This window comes from Schistocerca americana, chromosome 10 (genome assembly GCF_021461395.2).
Source record: "Schistocerca americana isolate TAMUIC-IGC-003095 chromosome 10, iqSchAmer2.1, whole genome shotgun sequence".
Lineage (NCBI taxonomy): Eukaryota > Metazoa > Arthropoda > Insecta > Orthoptera > Acrididae > Schistocerca > Schistocerca americana.
Window position 1 is genome coordinate 130,877,069 of NC_060128.1, and position 21,272 is coordinate 130,898,340.

General features: G+C 45.7%; 1 protein-coding gene across 1 annotated transcript in view; it reads left to right on the forward strand.

Moving 5' to 3' along the window:
• LOC124552442 (homeotic protein ultrabithorax-like) overlaps positions 1 to 20,919 on the forward strand; it is an 879,407-nt gene extending 858,488 nt beyond the window's left edge. The window contains exons 3-4 of the mRNA XM_047126714.1: positions 15,199 to 15,581; positions 19,524 to 20,919. Coding sequence (XP_046982670.1) covers positions 15,199 to 15,539 — 341 coding nt within the window. The 3' untranslated portion in view covers positions 15,540 to 15,581; positions 19,524 to 20,919. The remainder of the gene's footprint in view (positions 1 to 15,198; positions 15,582 to 19,523) is intronic.
• The last annotated feature ends 353 nt before the right edge of the window (positions 20,920 to 21,272 follow it).

The following is a 21,272-nucleotide window of genomic DNA, read 5'->3' on the forward strand; positions in this document are numbered from 1 at the left end:
CTGGTGACCTCGCTGTCTAGTCTCCTTCCTCAAACAACCCAACCCAAGAATCGTTTGGCAATCAGCTTCAAATCCCGGTTCTCTAAATTTTCTCAATAGAGTTTCTCGAAAGAATATCACCTTCTCTGCAGGGATTCCCGTTTGAGTTCCCGAAGCATCTCCGTAACACTTACGTGTTGTTCGAACCTACCAGTAACAAGTCTACCAGCCCGTCTCTAAATTGCTTCGATGTCTTCCTTCAGTCCGACCTGGTACTCATCCCAAACACCCAAGCAGTACTCAAGAATAGGTCCCTCCAGCGTCCTATATGCGGTCTCCTTTACATATGAACCAGCTTTGCTAAAAGTCTCCTAATAAACCGAAGGCGACCATTCACCTTCCCTACCACATTTCTCACATGTTCGTTCCATTTCATATCGCTTTGCATCGTTACGCCCAGATATATAAACCACCTGCCCGTGTTGAGGTCACTACAGGTTTGTTGTTCTTACCCCTCCGCATTAACTTACATTGTTCCGCGTTTCTTCCGGATTTGCTCTATTCACCTGTCCACTACTCGTACACACTATCTCGTACTCTAGACCTTTCCTTCCATGTCGCTATGTCTTATCAAAATACGACCAAATAAATGTACAATTTTTTTGATTCACATGATATGAAAGATGAATGGATGTAATGATTTCGTTTATAATGGACACATACTTCTTTCGACTCATTTTATTCTCAGAATCTTGCGCCAAAACCAGAGTTCTGCTTATCTGTGAACTTAAAGTGCATCTTCCTCAATCGTAAAAGAAGACAGAAAACATGAATGTTTCAACAAATCTGTTCATTATCGCTCTGTTCTGACAGATCTTGTTGCGTTTCTTCATTGTCACTCGGTTTAACATCATCCATGTTCGTATCTCATCTTCACGGCTTCCCCTGTCGCAGATGGTTGATCCAAGGTGAAGAAAGACAGCGCGATTCCCAGTTCCCATAATTAACTCGTGAGATGTACGTGCGCTCCTCTATTATGATGAGTTTTGACTTACTGAGATTGTTGTCTAAGCTATGTGATGGACCAACGCCGTTTACTATCCTTACCAGGTCGGCAAGCTCGTCTTCAGTGCCAGCTAAAAGCACTGTGTCGTCGGCAAAAGTGTCTCTTATTCCTACAGGAGGTATTATTGGTCCAAATAAGCAAAAAAATTCAGTAATTGTATGTCTGGAAACCAGTAAGTATTGAGATATGGGCCCTCTTCTCGTGACGATCAATGTACTTGTGGGCAGGTGCAAAGCAATCATGGATGTGAGGCATCGGGATCGCTTCAGTATCAGTTTATGGGCAGCAAATTGTTAGTGACAGAACGACAGGACCACACACTGTGCCAAAAAGATTTCTGCGCAATGAATTACCAGCGCCGCTTAAGAACATTACCCTTGCAGAAAGAAGACAGTGGCTTGTGCACGACGGGACACCACTCCTTTTCCTACAGATCGTATGACGGTATCTCACTGCGTCGAGTCATGAGTGACGAATTGTTGGACGAAAAGCCGGCCCTAGGAAGATGTTAGCTGCTTTCGATATCAAAATTGTCCGAAACCATTATAGGTAGGTGTTGAAACAACGCTGTCGGAGGAGGAGGAGGAGATTAGTGTTTAACGTCCCGTCGACAACGAGGTCATTAGAGACGGAGCGCAAGCTCGGGTGAGGGAAGGATGGGGAAGCAAATCAGCCGTGCCCTTTCAAAGGAACCATCCCGGCATTTGCCTGAAGCGATTTAGGGAAATCACGGAAAACCTAAATCAGGATGGCCGGAGACGGGATTGAACCGTCGTCCTCCCGAATGCGAGTCCAGTGTGCTAACCACTGCGCCACCTCGCTCGGTTAAACAACGCTGTCGAACCTGTGCGCTAGAAAAAGGCGACCGTGACAGGATCGCAAAACTGATTCCCGTAATCTGCTAAATAGCTCTCCGTACGGTATTTTCTCTTCAGTGCCCAGTAATTTAGGAAAACATGAGGCAGATTACCGGACAAGCGTTTATAACTTAGCCTTATCATCTTGCATCATCTCTCTACATTCAACAGATGTTCGCCGTGGGCGGAAACCTCGTTCGGCAATTTCGCCTTTGCAAGCTGTGATTACTATTTTCTTCCCCCCCCCTTTTTTTTAACTCATCCGCTCGTCTCTTCCACTTCCTTTCACTCCGTTGCCGAAGCAGGTGCTTCCTGATATCTGCGGAGGGAAATTGTTGGCGTGCATTAATCACATTTGGCTACCTGAGCCGATACATCAGCTCTCCAAAGAGTTTTTCATCGCAGGGAACCAGTGCTCTTATTACGGACGCATTTAAGACGGTGCTATCTGGGCTCCCATCTCGTTTCTACGTACAACCCGGCTGTTTGACGAATTAACCTGGTCGCCCCCGGGAGCATCCGCAGCTTTCGGATTCTCCTAACTACCAGTTAGCGACCTTAATACTTGAAAGGCTGTTATTTTCTCGTCAGAGAGATCCTAGTGCATCCTTCCAAGTTCGTTCAGGCATTTCTTTTCCGTGTAATCTGCCACTTTTGAGTCTCATTTTTGGTACGACGCAGTTTGCGGATGTAAAAACTGTGGCCTCCATTCGGAAGTCATTACAGAGATTTTTGCCTCAATTTGCAGTTTTTAATACACCACTTTGTAAGATAATGAAAGTGCTGCTTTGTTAAACTGCCACGCAAATGAATCAGTATCGGTGAATGTTGAATATTTATTTTGTTAAGTAACTAGCTGGAAACAATATGAAAAGTTGGTTTGAGAGGGTAAATGAAGGACACTGGGCTCAAATACACCAACACAAGGAAGACGACGCTCCACGAAGGAATTACCCGAATGGAACGGAAATCGGTAGGTAAGATGCGCATGTTCAGACAAATCTTTACATTTTTAGAAAAAGTGGACGATTTATTCAAGAGAAAGACCTTTATTGATTAAGTCAACAAAATATTGGTCCAGCTCTGGCCCCTGTGCAAGCAGTTATTCGGTTTGGCGTTGATTGATACAGTTGTTGAATGCCCTCCTCAGGATACTGTTCCAAATTCTGTCCAATTGGCGAGTCAGATCATCAAAACCCTGAGCTCTGTGGAAGCCTCTTACCATAATGCTCCAAACTTTCTCAATTGAGGTCGACCCGGCGATCTTGTTGGCCAAGGTAGGATGTGCCAAGCACGAAGAAGAAGAACATGACAAACTCTCACCATGTGTCAACGGGCGTTATCTTACTGAAATGTAAGCCCTGGGTGGCTTGCCTTGAAGGGCAGCAAAGTAGGGTGTAGGATATTGTCGACATACTGTTGTGCTGGAAGTGTGTCGCGGATGAGAACCAAAGTGGTCCAGCTATGAAAAGAAACGCCACCCCAGACCACAGTCACTGGTTGTCGGACCGTGTGGCTAGCGACAATGACGGATTTCGCTTGTCATCGGGACTTAGTTGGATACGGTACTCTCCACTGAAGACAATTCTACTCCAGCCATTAAGATTCCAGGCCCACGACGTGTATGTTCATTTAATTTCATTTGTCACTTATTTAGAGACCTGTCGTCTAGTATTTTAAAAACAGGTCGGAGAGTTTTTTTCTGCGATACCATAGATTGTTTCTTACTACCAGCAAATATCGTTTTCCGCAATAACAAGCCGAGGTAATAGCAATGAGCTACAAAGAAGAATTAAACTAACGGAAATGGAGAATGTTGAATAAGAATAAAGACGTCAGCTAAACAATTCCACAACAAAGGTTTATAAGCCCTTGACCTAGGTTTCGGTATTTCTAAAAATACCTTATTGGGAAGGCGTGGGCGCCGTTACACCACATTATGGTACATTAGATTAGCTGAAGTGGTTATTGTCATACATAAAAGTAACACAACAACAATTATTATTAGCTTGTAGCAGGATGTACGCATAATTGGTCCAAATATTTTATCTTGTGGCTCCTGTGACAATTTTACGCTGACAAGAGCTCTACGCGGGGCATTTTCTAATGAGCATTCATTCTGAAGTGCGCTAAATGTCATCTGGGTGCTATCTAAAGCCATGGCTTGGGATAATTATTTTGTCAATTTTGTGGTGTCTAGTAAGCCTGAATACTCGGCTCGCTAGACACACAATCAAACCAGTCGTATTAATGGGTTTTATTACAAAAAGGGTAGATACAACACTCAACTTTTGCAGTTACACAAATGTGTTGCAAGCAAAGGGCGACGAACGAAATAAACTATCTTCTTCAGTATAAACTGTTCCAAGTCTATGCTACATAGGGCGTACAAGCGAAGTAACTGGGCCGTTACCAGTCATCGCGGCTTTATGTCCTCTTTCTTCAGGAGCCGCTGCTGTCGCGTTGTCGTCCTGGAAAGGGTCATAGTGCGATTAGCTGACGTCTTCTGACAGCCCTCTCTTCTCTATCATTCCAGACTGGCGTGGCGGCGCTTGAATTTACGCCGTAGCCAATTTTATATATGACAAACGCCGCTCGGCTTTTGCTAATCTAATGTGCCATCATGTGATGCAACAAGGCCCACTCCTTCTGAACAAGGTATTTTTAGAAATACCTAAACTTACGGCAAGGGCTAATAAACCTTTGTTTTGCAACTGGTTGGCTGATATTTTTCAATCTCTTCAGACTTACGGACTTGCTGTTTCTCAGCTATGTGTAAGATTTTGAATAAGAATGTTAGTAACTGAAGGTGAAGGAAGTTTAAAGACGATAGGAAAGAATAGAGATCAATTGTAGATTCCCGCAACGAAAACCTAGGAAGGGGGGGGGGGGGGGAGGAGGAGGGAGGAGCCTTGAGCCAATGCTTGTTGTCACACTATTTTCGTTTATGTTCTGTACATGTCTTACGTGACCATAGGTACAACAACCTGTCAGCGCTTATGTACCAGATGATTTGGTCAAAGCATTCATCACCATTATTTCTATTGCTTGGGTCAGTTTCGCCATCTTCCTCTGAGTTGTCTGACATATTGATTGTTCGTTATCTCATGTCCACTATGTCGTTCTTTGAAGTACTGAAGGTGCAGGGCCTTTGAGATGGTGTCCCCGCACTGTCGACTTCTTAACATGCTGTAATCGCGTTGTATAGCTGGTCGTATGTCTCTTATAGTCGTCTGACATGAGCGAAAAATGTGCAGCGTATTCTGGCGTGCTTTGGGGAACGTTTCTCCCCACTGAGGTACATGCGATGTAAATGCGTTGACCATGTCCATTCACAAAGCGGACCATGTGTCTGCTAGGGTCCTTAGGTCTCACTTCTAACCGTTCCCTGATGTTGACACCTCCACCTACATCGATACTCCGCAAGCCATCAAAAATGGTTCAAATGGCTCTGAGCACTATGGGACACCTAAGGACATCACACACATCCATACCCGAGGCAGGATTCGAACCTGTGACTGTAGCAGTCGCGCGGTTCCGGGCTGAAGCGCCTAGAACCGCTCGGCCACCGCGGCCGGCCCGCAAGCCATCACGGTGTGTAGCGAAAGAAGGGGAATGACGCATGAACTCTCAGGCCCGTATCACAGTCACCCCATTCCCGTCGCCAGCCCGTGATCTGACCATCCAACGATTCAACTGAAGTCAGTCAATGGCGAGAGTAGCCAGTTGGATAACGAACCCAGCTCCTCGTGTGACGCGCCGTTCCGCTCGGATCGGTCTACTCTTTCGAACCCGTGGGTCCAGGGTGTGGCCGTCCGGACTCAGAGATCTCTCTCTCTCTCTCTCTCTCTCTCTCTCTCTCTCTCTCTCTCTCTCTGAGGTACACCGGTCGTCCTTGAGGAGCTGATCTCGACCCGGCCGGCCGTCCCTCCGCCTCAACATGGCCGAACCTCCGTCGGCGGCCTATCGCTTCCTCTTCCTCTTCGGTCGCTCCTTTATTCCTTCCTTCCGTTCTTCCTCGTCGCTGCACGCTCCGCCGCACGGTTCTCCCCGTGCGGCCAATAGCGTTCCCGCGCCCCGCAAATGGCGTGCGACCCCAACATCATGTCTGCCCGTTGCTCCCAGCTGTAGATGCCGCATACCGCGGCGCGAGGCACGACTCCCTGACACTCACTAAACTCGTTCGTAAACACAATAGGAAACGTTTTATAGAAATGAACGTTTCAAGGAGATCTCATTTTGTTGCCGAGCGAGGAAGGAGCAAAAATATTCGGAAGAGAATAGACTCAAAAACACAAAGCACCAATAATTTGTTACTTTTATTTTACGATTCCCTGATCCGTTACACAGTAGAACCAACATCCGTCACCATGCTGAATGGTCCTTCATTGCGTATGATTTGAAAATTTGTGGTAAGGTCTTACGGGACCAAACTGCTGAGGTCATCGGTTCCTAAGCTAACACACCAACTTACGCTAAGGATGACACACACACACGCGCGCGCGCATACACACCCGAGGAGGACGAACCTCCGACGAGGGGAACCTCAGGGACCGTGACAAGACACCTAAGACCGCACTGCTACCCCGCACGACCTGTACGATTTCAAGGTCACCGGTATAGTTTTCGGAATAGTGTGCTCCTCAAAGAACTTGCCATCCTCGGTCTAGCCAGAGAGGTCGAGTGTTGACCGAAACATCTCTTACGGCATTATATTCGAGAAAGCTAATTTTTGGTCCTCAAGTAAAAAAATTCTTTACAATAGGACTAAAATAATGAATAACCAACATGTGGAAGAGCAAGCAACTGACAATTTTTATGTAGAACTTGTCGCTGGGTTTTTGTATTTAGAGCAGTTTAAAATCATCACTTTATTGCCAGGAAAAAAAATGGAGGCAAGAGAGGAACGTCTCGTATGCATTTGGTAAACCGAATAGTGTTTTCAAAATAAAGCTTCTCGTATGTTAAAAACGAAAATTTAAAAATATTGTGTATTACGAACTACCATTGTTGTACATTCTGATGAGGCTGCTTCTTTGACGATGTGAAATACCTGGATTACGACCAAACTGCTGTTACCAACACAGCCACGTAGAGTAGAAGACGATCGTGTCTGATGCAACAAGAAATTTTATCCCATGCTTCTACCTATTGTGATTCTGTCATCACAGAAACATCTACCCTTAGTGATCCACGGAAGGGACTCTCGTTGGCAGAAAGGTAAATTTCAGCCATCCTGTATAAGATTCACCGACGATACTGCTACCCTCAGTTAACCCACGAAAAGCACTGGGACCTGTTGAATGGAATGGACGCTACGAGTGCAGAGTATGGATCGAGAATAAACTGAAGAAATATCGAAATGTGAAGAGCAGCAGAAATGAGATTAACGGTGAATGGCAGAACAGGGGACATCGAGGAAGACGATGTAAAGGTATTGTCCTACCTTACAACCAAGGCAATACGTGATGGATGAAGCGAGGAGGACATTATAAACAGACTAGCGTTAAGGATGGCATTCCAGTCCGAAAGAAGTCAACCGTTATCCTATGTAGGCCTTAAATTAACAAATTTCTAAGAATGTACGACTGGAGCACACTGCGGAAGGGAAACATGGTCTGTGAGAAAAAAAGGGAAAGAATGCGTTTGAGATGTGGAGCTACAGAAAGACGTCCGAAATTAGGTGGATAAGGTATGACGAGGGTCCCAGCAGTACCGTTAAGGAGAGGAACGTGCGAATAACATCGTCAAGAAAAAGGGACAGAATGATAGGAAATGTGTTATCAAGGAATAACTCCCATTTTAGGAGAAGACAGTTCACAACACGAAATCTAAGTTCCTTAGGGCCACATCCCTGTATAACATCTCTCGGCGTTAATATTGAGCTTTCGAAGATTATCACCATTTTCCTCGGCAGGACGTAACAGTCATCTCCTGGCCATTGTAATAACCTTCGAAAGCTCGAGTTTTATCTCAGATCTCACTGTCTGAACACCGACAATATTCTATGCAGAGACTGGAATACATCGAACAAATAATGGACGATGTTGTGCGCAAGCTCCACTCTGTAATGTAGAGGTTGGCACAGACGACAAATTCTTGCGGTGACCGCTTCAAACGAATCAAAAGACTGATGACGGAAAGACAAATCTAACGGAAGGACGATAGCTACTAACGTTTCTAAGCAGAGTCATGAACATGAGCTTCGAGGTTTCTCTATGACATAATTTGGCCAACTACACACGAAAATACGACATAACCTACTAATACGACAGATCAAAGTTCGAGTTTGCAAATAAATGTGACAGGGAAAAAATTTGAGAAACATTTATCCACCGAGGAATAAAATGGTGTCAGAAGAGCGTCTCCTATGGACTTCCAGCCAGCTCAGAGCAAAAAATAACGGAACACAAGGTTAGTATTTAACGTCACGTCGACGACCAGGTCATTAGAGATGGAGTACAAGTTTGCATTGGGGAAGGATGGCGAAACAAATCTACGCCGTCAATTTCAAATACAACTTTTTACGTCTTCCCCTTAAGCTAGTACGGTAAACTGCGAAAAATTTCGATGGCTAGACGCGGATTTGAACAGACGTCCTCCCGAAAGCGAGTCCACTTGTGAGGACGCTGGAGAGCGCGGGCTGATTAACTCGTAGTGCCCACGTGAAACGGCGGGACTATCGAGTCGGCATCTGTGTACGCCGCCCCTAATGGAATACCGGAGCGCCGTCGGCCGTGTACCGCGCACCGGGCTGCTCCGCCGGCGCTGGTTTACGATCCCGGGACTCCGGCAACGCGAACAAGACCTCGGACGGGTGCAGCAGCCAGTGCGGCTACTGTGCGGGTTCCCGGGTCGCGGTCCGCTTGTCCACGGACTCACCTGCGGCGGGAAACCTTGTAACGTTCCGCGCCACTCTTAAGGACACAGGAGCGGACTTTGCTCCACTGGATTCTCAGCAGTATGGCAGCGATACCTATTACTTTTCGACATAGTCACCGTATACCAATCACATTTCTTCCAATATGCTCTGACACAAAACTAATCGCAACAGCAAGGAGGCGTCTATTGAAATTTCTCGCCAGTCGCATAAGAGCGGATCCAGTAAGAGAATGCAAATGATATTTGCTTCTTTAATGTTAGTGAGCTTGAGTTAGCTTTGTGATTGTGATGAGGTGGTGTTAGTCAAGGATGCCCTTAAGGCGACAAACACGCTATTATCAACACCTCACTGAGTTTGTATGAGGTCGTGCAATAGGGCTGCGAGAAGCTGCATCTTGTTCTGCGACACTGCAGAAAGACCTCGCAGGAATGAAGCCATTGTACATGACTGCTGCCAGCTGTGGTCATCAGAATATAAGGTCACAAAAAGACCTGGCTCCGGACCGGCACATGACACTACCGAGAGAGAAGACCATCGTGTTCGGCGTACGGCTCTGGAGCATCGTACGGACCCTACAGCAGCAATCTGAGCAGCAGTTAGGGCCACAATGACACAGAAATGTTACACTTCAAGGACAGCACCGACTCAAATACCCTGAAGCCGGTATTCCACTGACCCCAAACCACCGTCATTTGGGACTTGAGTGGTGTCAAGGGAGAGCTCATTGGAGGGCAGGTTGGTGGTTTGTTTTTTCCGACGAAAGCCGGTTCGGCGTTGATGCCAGTGATGGCTGTGTGTTCGTTAAAAGTGGGCCAGTAGAGGGGCTGCAATCAATCTGTGTGTGCTGGACGCACTGGATCTACACTTCGGGTTATGGTCTGGCGTGCGATTTCGTACGGCAGCAGGAGCCATCTCGTGGCTGTCCCACGCACCATGACTGCAGATTTGTACGTCAGCCTGGTGACTCGGCCTGTTGCGCGACATACATGAACAGCATTGCAGGGCGTGTTTTCCAACAGGATAACGCTTGCCCACATATCGCTGCTGTAGCCCAACATGCTCTACAGCGTGTCTATGTGTTGCCTTCGTCTGCTCAATCACCACATCTGTGTCCAATCGAGCACATACGAGATGTCATCGAACAACCGTAACTCAAGCTTTATTTACAAGTAGCATTAACTGTCTCTCTATTGACCGACGAAGTGCAATAGGCATGGAACCCCATCCCATAAATTGACGTCCGCCACCTGTACAACTCAATGGATGCACGTTTGCATGCTTGCATTCAACTTTTTGGTCCTTACACCGGTTATTAATGTACCAACATTTCACATTTGCAATGGCTTATATCTCGCTTACGTTAACCTGTGATCTTGCATAGCCGGCCGGAGTGGCCGAGGGGTTCTAGGCGCTACAGTCCGGAACCGCGCGACCGCTACGGTCGCAGGTTCGAATCCTGCCTCGGGCATGGCTGTGTGTGATGTCCTTAGGTTAGTTAGGTTTAAGTAGTTCTAAGTTCTAGGGGACTGATGACCTCAGAAGTTAAGTCCCATAGTGCTCAGAGGCATTTGAACCATTTTTGATCTTGCATATTAATCCGTTAAATGTGTTACCTATACAAATGTATTCCCAAAATTTTATTACTCCACATTTTTTGATTTTGCGGTTTTTTTATCAGTGTATTTGTAGTGTTATTATTAGCATCACGATTCACCGCCAAGAGCTACTGGTGAAAATTCCTTTGTCATACAACCAGTTACGGTCCATAGAATCCTATCAGGTGTCGTAAAATAATAAAACAGCATGTAAGTTCGTACAGAACCAAAGGCCTCTAATAACGTGCTTCGTCACTGTTCTGAAATACTGGATTTTGTATTATTTGATGTGATTTGACACGGCCTTGTAAGCTGTTGTTAATATTTTACGGTACCTGGCGATGGTCTCCGGATCGAAACTTTGTGTACAATAAAGAAATTTTTACCAGCAGCTTTTGGCGTAGGATCATGACCTTTTTTTCTATTCACCAGCTCTGAGGTACCACCTGCTTGAAATATATTATTAGTACATTTGAGACATCATTTTGAGCTGAGCTATTCCTGAATTTACCGAGAACTATAAAAGTGACAACATGAACGATGCCCGACTGCCAATAGTAAGGCGAACTGTGTCCCGTCAACACCTGGCTGGTCTGAAGAGTAGGGGCCGCTGTGGCGGGCGAGATGAGATATGGAAGCGGCGCTGTAGGCAGCGGCTGCGGCTGCTGAGAAATTCCAAACATCCGGCTGAACCTGTCGGCCGGCCGGGTGCGGCGGCCAATCAAAGCCTCTCCCATTAGGACGCAGCAGCGGCTCTCGGCTAAACGCTGGCTGGGGGGACGGGCCATCACGCAACCATCGCTCTGGCCTCGCATCGACACAAGCCAGCAGCTAAACTATTTCACTCCCTGTCTCGACTGGCGTGTTCACAGAAATACACACATGCAATCACCACATACATAAACACACATACGCACACGTCCACTCTTACGCGTATCAATGAATAAAATTTACGCACGAATAAATTAACAATGTTTCCCATCCCCCACTTCCTACGAAGTTCGAGTGAGAGCCACTATTCTCACTCACAGCCCAATTCTACAATGACCGATCATGCCCACTTTGAAAGACGACGAAAAATATGTGCAACAACAAAAAATGTTTTTGCAATGGAGATACATACACATAATGACAGTAATGATCTCCCGTCAGATCACCGAAGTTAAGCGCTGTCGAGCGTGGCCGGCACTTGGATGGGTGACCAGCCGAGCCGCCATGTGCTGTTGCCATTTTTCGGGGTGCACTCAGCCTCGTGATGCCAATTGAGGAGCTACTCGACCGAATAGTAGTGGCTCCGGTCGATGAAAACCATCATAACGACCGGGAGAGCGGTGTGCTGACCACACGCCCCTCGTATCCGCATCCTCAGCTGAGGATCACACGGCGGTCGGATGGTCCCGATGGGCCACTTGTGGCTTGATGACGGAGTGCTTAATGATTCCTTCCCCCACAAGCAATCTCATCTATTGGATGGACGAGCCTCAGCGCGTTGTTTCAATGGTGGCTGTCACCTTTCTTTAAAATATAGCGTGTATGTTAACCCATCACAACACTACGTTTTTTACTTTCTTGTAGAGGGAAATATTTACGAACATATCCATGCCCCAACAAAGCTTTCTACACTATTTTCAAGTAAGTATATGACCTGGTGGTAACATCGAAAGTTCCATGAGTGTTTCTCGGGCCACGCTGCTGTATACAGAAAAGTCACGACTCCAGAAATTTGTAGCGGATGCAGGAAGAGCTCAGAGAATCGTCGCTTGGTGCTGGTTGGTGATTAACCCTCGAAATAAAAACAAATCTAAGGAAATGCATATAAATAGGCTCAGTGCGGATGACCCGCCATTGTATGAGTAAACGACTGCCGTACAATCACTCTAACCACTCACATGTATGCAATATGTGTAACTAAGCGCAAGGAGCGATTTAAAGTGGAACGATCACATGAAACTAATTGCAGATATGGCAGATAGCAGACCTGAGATTCACTGGAAGAATCCTCAGCAAGTGTAGTTCGCCCACAAAGGAGGTGGCACATAAAAGCCTTATTCGACCAATATTGCTCGTTGGTATGGAATCGGTATCGGGCAGGACTGCAGGGGGAAATAGAAACGATCCAAAGAACGGCAGTACGTTACAGGTTCATTTACTAAGTGTGAAAACGCCACGGTGATGCTCATCAACTGCAATGGCACACGCTACATGAGAGGCATTCTGCATCACAGTGTTACTGTTAAAATTTCAGAGACCGTACATTCCTAAAAGAGTCGACAAACATCCCCTCCTAAGAAAAGATCATCGAGATACGAGCGAATACTGTCTCAACCCACGTCTAACTAAACGGGACGACGCGATGGAAGGTGTGTCCCTTCGCTGAGCATGAGAATCATTACGAAGCGGAGAGCACTAAGAACGGTATCTGAAATAACTCATTACGGGTGGACTCGTTGCCGCTCCAGAGACGTGCAGTCGTATACCGTGTAACTGCCTCCCTTGTTCTACCCGGGCAGCTGTTGTTCCACGCCGGCCATCCAGATGACGTAGAGCCCCGCTCCGGAATCCTTCACATAATTCCTCCAGCCGGCCGGCCGCTGCTCGCCGGCAAATAGGCGCCAGACACGACACGTGCCCGCCGCTGCCGCGTCGTAAACTCCACACTCCACTGTGCGAGTGCGTAAGCGCGCGCCAGTGCTGGCAGCTTATCTTACGGCCTTGTCAAGGCCCGCCGTAGCTTACTGCGCGCAGTATACGCGCCGGCTGCGACGAGACCTCTCTATAGAGATTTCTTTCACCCGTCTACATCGCTTGTAATCGTCTCACCCACGCTACAGGAAGAATGCCGCAATATTACGTTTTATACTGAGCGAGTGTCGTCAGCAGATCGGCCCAAAGTGACTATCGTTCTTGACTACATCACTTTGGGTGCTAGGCCGTCTCATTTTCTAACACCAAAAACAACCGTAAACAAAACTGACGTTTCGGCCATCTTTGTATCCGTCCTCTTCAGGACCGTGAAATTGCTACAAAATTTGTACCATTTAAAACCTGAAGATCATAGCTGCAGAGGCAGTAGAAACGTCTGTAATGTGTATGCTTGAAAGAAAGCTAAAAACAACCCGTAAACAAAACTGACGTTGCTACCGTCTTTGTAGCGGTCCTCTTCAAGGTGACTAAACGGCCACAAAACTGCAGTAGTTTCAACCTGAAGCTGATAGCTGTAAGGACGATAGGAACGTCGATTTTGTTTGTAGTTGAATAAAGGCGACATTTTTCAGTTTAAGCTGTAGAATTCATAAGGGCAACTAGTATCTGCTTAAAAAAGCCATTTTATTGTGTTTACCCAGGGCAAGGCGCCGTAGGCATGAAAATAACGAAATCAGACTGTACTACCGATTGCGATGGCTAATTGCAATGAAAATGTTACTGTTTATAAATCATCTCAAAGAGATGCTCAGAGAATGTCTTTCGCTGCCTTTTTCCGACTGATGGACTTTGCTTACGGTAAACCCTGGAAAGTAGTTTATTTACGCCAGAACTATTTATATATTCACGGACAGGCTTTAACAAAAATTACAGCTCAAGTAGAAAAATGTCGCCTTCATTCAACCACGAGCAAAAACCGCGTTTTTACCATCTTTGCAGCTGTTATCTTCAGGGCGATGATACTGCATTTTGTGGCAGTTTCGCCTCCTTGAAAATGCCAGCTGCTTAGACGCTCAAAGCGTCAGTTTTGTTTATTATTGGTAAAACTGTTACAAACTTACGAGGCCTGGTGCCCAAAATAGTTTTACCCAAATTGACACTGATCAGAGCAGACACTTCTGTAGCAAATCATTTGCAAATAATATGAGGATACACCGTTATCTCTAAATACTTACACAAGTAATTGATGGACACTGACCGCAACGACGATGATTGCGTCGGAAAAAAGTGAGAACCAATACGTGCTGCTACATCGTACACATGCTTGCTGTATTTTTCCAGTGAGGTGACATAATTGACGTGTTTATTATGCCAAATAAACTTCTGTAAAATGAAATTGTCCTATGAAATAACCGTACTCTGAGCGTCGATGATGAAATGAAGGTAAAGAAATAATATAGATTTACTTGTAGTTTTCCACCCTAATAAGTGTAGAATACTATATGTTAACCACTTACCTTGTCATGAGCATTATTTGCAATTTTAGTGTTATTGCATATACACTATAGCAAAATCCAGTGATAACGCTCTTAGGAAATGACTTCTCTCTGCTATTAAAATTTACTCCACATTACATGTATGCATATAACATAGTGCTTCTGTTGAAGTGAAATTTTCTTCTTAGACTTTATGTTAACTCATTTTTAGTGCTTTTCTTTGTTAAAAACTTTACTTTCAAGAGAAGTCCGTTGTTTATACGTTTCGTGGTCACAAATTTCTGAGTTATCAGAACAGGCAGAATCTCCGTATTTGTTTCCTTAACGTATCTTTCCTTGTTTAAGAAATAGTTTTTTATCGAGTAGTCATTAAATAATTCTCATAATGAAACCATTCTACATCAAGAAAATGAAGAGAGATTTCTCTATGCAAAGGTCGTGATGCCAATTCTCATTAGCTTAGCGTGAGTGTATGATCATGTACGGCGGAGCAGTTAGTATTTAATGGTCTAATTTAATGAAGGCGCTTTAGGTTAGCCAACTTCTTTGTTAAGAAGTGTCTAAGTAAAGAAGCTTATCGGTTTGCACGTTGTGTGTGTCGTTGGAGACTTCGACGCACGATTAAGCGAGGAACTCTAAATTCACCCCCTAATCCCTACGTACGTTTCTGTGTTCACAGGCGCCAACGGGTTGCGCCGAAGAGGCCGGCAGACATACACACGCTACCAGACGCTGGAACTGGAGAAGGAGTTCCACACGAACCACTACCTGACGCGGCGGAGGCGCATCGAGATGGCGCACGCGCTCTGTCTGACGGAGCGCCAGATCAAGATCTGGTTCCAAAACAGGCGCATGAAGCTCAAAAAGGAGATACAGGCCATCAAGGAGCTGAACGAGCAAGAGAAGCAGGCGCAGGCGCAGAAGGCGGCAGCGGCGGCGGCTGCGGCGGCGGCGGCTCAGCAGCAGCAACAGCAGCAGCAGCAGGCGGGGGCGGCGGGTGGAGGCGGCGACAACAACTAGGAGCGGTGGGGCGAGGCGGCGTGGGGCGGCGTGCACTAGCAGGTGAGTGGGCCGCCTCCAGACTCTCCCATCTGACAGGGGCTTGCTGAAGCCCCACCGAGATGGCGCACACACAGTAAAAGGCCAATAGGTACACAAAACGACCTCTTTTAGTAAACAAGCAGGGACAAGTATCTCGTTCACAATCCGTAAGCTTCACCTGTAACTTCTATCAGAACAAAAAGTCGTAAACCATGAACAGTTCCTGCTGCCTGACTTTCTTAATAACACTGTGTTCCGGATTCTGTGCCCCATCTTCATACAATGCAACTTTCGCCGTTAGTGTGCTCCAGTTTCCACCATCGTAACTGACTGCACTTCTGTTGACGGTAGCAGCACTACACCATTTTCGTCACAGCAGACCTGAATGACGACTGCGACACAGAATAAAGAGAACACACACACCTACCTTTAAAACAAATATATTCTCAGAGTACTGAGGATAAACATTGAAACTCACTGTGCTTTATTTAAAAAATGCAGACCAAGCTGGTGCTGGTTAATATCTTTATTATAACATGGAATGAAGAATCGTCATAAACAATTAGTTATTTTAAATAACATCTCTCCCTGACATTCTCTTCTAACATTGTTTATTGTAGACATTGTCAACTGCATCAGTATCAGTTCCTCTTGCAGTCTTGGGTTCTGGTATCCTAATCCAATGTCCATAGTGCCTTTCTAGCCCCACACGTCTTTCTTTTAAGAAATTCACGGCTCCTTGATGCACCAGGAAGTATCCAATGAACCGATACCCTCTTGAAGGCCACAGTTTCTTCCCCACGAGCGAGTACCTCATCAGTTCTTCGATCTACGCATCTAGTTTCATCACTTCTGTCGAACCACATTGAAACGCATCTAATCTCTTATTGTGTAACAGCTTAGGGACCACGTTGCACTCCCGTACAAGACTATCCTGTAAACAAGTATCTTCATGAAAGATTTTGTAACAGTTGTATTTGTACACGATATTAACAAATTTATCGTATTCAAAAATCCTTTTCTTACTAGACAAAGGAATTACAGACGTTGGCTGCGAGTAGGCATTAATTAAAATCAATGAGGAAATCTGAAAGTTTATGCCGAACCGGGACTCGAACTCTGGTCTCCCACTTACTATGCAGATGCTCTGACCACTGAGCCAGCCGGACAGAGTGGTCATCGCAACTGCAACCCTCTCGTCAGACCCAAATTCTCAACGTACACACACTCTGCTTATCCTTATTACTCGCGGGATATCGCCTCTTCCCGTGACAGTTTTAGCCTGATGTGCACCTGCATTCAAGAGATCATTGGCCTTTCTCTTCTTAAAAGTAAATAAATATATGAATTTTACATCATTTCTACTGTGGCCATCGTCATTTTAATATCCGAATAGCAAAAGTCATCGCCTACTTTTAGTGTCTCGTTTCCTGGTCTCTATCACCTCACCTTGTTTTACTACTGTTGATATGCACCTTTTAACCTTTTTTAAAGTGACTTTCCAGTCCGTTCAACTGCTCTTCCTAGTCGTTTGCCAACTCTGACGAAGCTACAGTTTCATCTCCAAACCGCGAAGTTTTTATTTCTTTACTGTGAATTTTAATTCCGTTCTTGTCTACCTATACTGATTGCTCAATGTACAGAGTTAACAACAATCGAGGAGAGGCTACAACTCCGGTTCACTCCCTTGTCAAGCACTGCTTGTCGTCTTCCATATTCAGCGAGTGTCGTATAACTGCAGTTATATTCTGTACAAGTTGTAGATAACTTTTCGCCGCTTGTATTTTACCCCTACATCTTACCGAATTTTATTTACTACTCCGCAGTCGACCACTGAAGTCGCCAGACCACAACCGAGCCTCGAATTTTCTGAGCGCCCGCCGCTCTTGGCGCCTATCGCAATGCTTGGCGGGTCTTCCTGGTAGGCTGCTCTGGCGACACCTGGTCGTTACCTCGGGTAATTGCCGGGCAATAACTCGGCCGTCCGGCGCGTCGTTTAAAATTATAAAACGTTCGTTTCCTACCCGTCCGGACCGCCCAATTAAACGGCTATGCCTGCGCTCCGGTGATTCATTTACCGCTGTCGATCGTGGACTGTACGACCCCACCTGGCCTTTCACAGGCGTCTTCACAACGAACGGCATGTTCCCAGCGTTCTCTTTCCCTCTTTATGTCAGCGCATGCGCTTCATTTTAGAATACCACACAACATGGGAACGTCCTCTATCTCCGCGAATTTCAATGATGAAATTTTCTACGGTTATCAGCCGAGTCCTGACGTCGTGTATTCGCAACGTTTCGATGAATTTCCTACTCGTCATCTTCAGGCGAAATTGCCCCAACACAAGCAGAAACACGTCGAAAAGTTGTGAAACCATGACGCCACGACTCTGCTCACCATCCCAGATATTATCCAACACCAAACATTTCATCTTTTTACCTCATCTATCACACTTACGAACACACTAAAATAATCCGGACTAACCACTAACTTAATCAGATTTTCATTCTGCAACGGAGTGTGCACTGATATGAAGCTTCCTGGCAGATTAAAACTGTGTGCCTGGGCGAGACCCGAAGTCGGGACCTTTGACTTTCGCCGACAAGTGCTCTACCATCAGAGTTACCCGAACACGACACACGCCTCGTCCTCACAGAACTTGCCCGTGAAAGGCAATGGTCCCAAGTTCCGGCACACAGTTTTAATCTGCCAATAAGCTTCATAACCACTAACATATTTACAGTTAGATTGGCTGAAAATTGGCATTGGGTATACGTTGAGGCTGATCTGGTACCGACCATTAGCTGCAACCGTGCCACTAAAGCACTTGTATGTATAGAATATTCCTAAGTGTTCTTATGTGTGCTTTCAATCACACTTTCACTGTCTAAGATCTTTTATCTCCACCTTCAAGTGGGTGCGCCTGCATTGGAACACATTTCTCGGCGTATGTTCATATGAGCTTTTTCGCTCCTTACTCCCCCAGGGATCATTTCCTGCAGATCATCCTGTATGTAAGATGCTCCAATTCCTCGTCTCCATCATAGCCCACTTTTTTCCATTCCTAATCATTGGCTCGTGATTTACACAGAATTAAGAAAAAAGTTAGTGCAGTGGTTCAGACTGGGCTAAAATTTTGAAGCAGAGTAGCTCAAATCTCAGTCCTACAATCCTAATGTATATTTTTTGTACTTTGTCTAATCCACTAATGGAAAAGAATATAATGGTTCCTTTGGAAAAACACACATTTGATACCTTCCGCACCCTTACCGAGTTCCAACTGTAGCTTCATACTCAATGCCATTAAACCCTAGTCTTCCTTCCTTTCTTTCATACCTAGGAATCCCGAAAGCTTTTCAGCAGACCCTATTTAGCAACCATACCTTCATCACTTCTCCACGCACCATTCTGCAATTCATTCAACCTCATGTTTTCTATTTTCGCGAGCTTCTCACATACCTGGTGCACGTCTTCCCACATAGAATCGACTGCCGTTAGTCACCATCATTCATCGGGATGAAAGCCAGTTGGTTCCTTGAAACTGTGCCCAGACCCTCCTTCAGATCCTCCCTCCACCCACGATGTCAACGAAACGTGATGCCTGCCTCATCCTCTTCGAGTCCTGATTCAGAAAAACTTTTGATGTTGTCACGGACGTTCACTTATGTCTGTCAGCTGCAGTTTCATTCCTCGCGCATGAAGGAAGGGTAACAGCATTGATCCTTGTGGTTCAATTCACTGAGTGTGAGTAAAAACTCGAGCTTTCGAAGTTTTCCGTTATCAAGAGGCGATACTGAAGAAGGTGGAAAACTTTTGTCTCTACTCAAATTCTGCGCTGCTTGTACAGAGAGAGATTTACACAACACACGCTCAAACCTGTCCACTGATATCTTTTTTTCAGCCTGCAGAATTCACTTCGTTCAAATATACAGAAATGTGACATGCCTCGTTTCTCTTTTACAGGTAGGGTACGCTCGCTGACTCGCTTGCATGCGTGCGTTTACGAGTGCGTGAGCATGCGTGTGCGTGTGCGGTTGCTGCGTACGAAGCGCCAGCGCCGCCACACACATACACATTCACGACTGCCAGCCGCCACTGCCGACCTCCACCTGCGCCGACTTCGCAACGACCACGACCACGCCGGCGTCGCCGGGGAACCCCCACAAGATGCCGACTGTGAGTGGAACGCAGGGACGAGTGCAAAGGCGACACGAACCCCGCCACGTGGTGTGCACGTGCGTCAGGTGCCTCGCTTTGTTTCTGTTACCGCCTGTTACAGGTACCTCCGAGTATCGCCCGCCTTGTATCATAGGACTACTATTCCACTGTATACCAATGTTCAAAGCCGGACATTTTAGCCCTTTTTGTGCTGTGCTTCGAGTAGAACGTTCTTTCAAAGCGACGTTCTGCATTTTTTTTTTCCACTGTTCGAGCTTCCGAGTTCAGTTTCCCGTGCCGTGGACACACCTATAGCGAAGCGGAACTGTGGAAAGAAAGTTCAAAGTGTTTTCAGATTACTTGATTTCACAGTACGAAGCGTGGACAATAAGCGCTCAGTTTCGAAGCAGGAGATGTGTACTTAGAAGAGAACTCACAAGTGTAGAAATGTTGTAGAATGTATCTTTCCTCTCCTTCTCACTTGTGAGCACAAAAGATTCTGCTAATTATTAGCCATTACTGTGTATGAATGTAATGCATACTGCATGTGTTGTAGCGAAGTATATACTGTTAGCTATTAATCCATCAATATTAGTTAAGGTGTGTCTTACATTGTTATCTGGAAGGCAGTAAGGATTTCAGTCGTTCCCGGTTGGCTTAAGACTTGAACTGATTAAAAAAACTGTTGAGACAGCTGCGAACATTTGCCCTCGAATGACAACGTTAACTGTTGATTCTGACATTGCTTGTACCTGCAGACAAAAACTTTTTTGTACGGTCTAAGCACTTTGCAAAGCTTTAAAATCGTAACCATTACTCCGGATTTTCGTGGTAACCGCGAGATGAACTTTTCCTTAAAGTAGGGAAGGGAGTTCGATGAGCTCTTATCTCTCTACTGCTCACCATAGTTCTGGGAACCTAGCTTAAAGTCTTTCATTTGCTCGAAAATGGCTGATAAATGTGTAACTCTGACGTAAAGATTGGAGGTGACTGAGTATAGTAACTTCTACCTCTGCTCTAAATAGCAGGACAGTTTGTGTACTTGAGGTGCTGTGGCATATCCGAGCCAAACCACGTCTCAAAATTTGCAAATTTTCCAATCTAGAGGACCTGTGAGGAAGAGACTTTTTTCTGTATATAAGATCGAGTAATGTCCATACTTTGGCTCTGATATGACCATCGCGATAGACATTTCTGTGGTGTAATTACAACAAAAAACTGGCCATTCATTCGGTATGGTTCATTTGTGTGAGCATTGTATTCTTGATTGTATATATTGTACGGGATTCCCGTTTTCAGCGGATGATGTGGCCGTAGAGCGAAACGTTCTGGTACATGCGAGAATTGGTGAACATCGAAGTGTCTCCTCAAACGAAGGCATGTTTCTCATTTTTCCGCAAGACTGTTGAGAGTTGCAAAGAGAGAAAATTCCTTTTGCAGCGAACGGGAGATTCCGGTTTGCCTATTTGGTCACTAATATTCCAAGGTCGGAGACATCAGAAAAAACTAGTGGTCTCCAAGGCGACAGAAGACGCAAGAAAGTCCTGTCTCTGT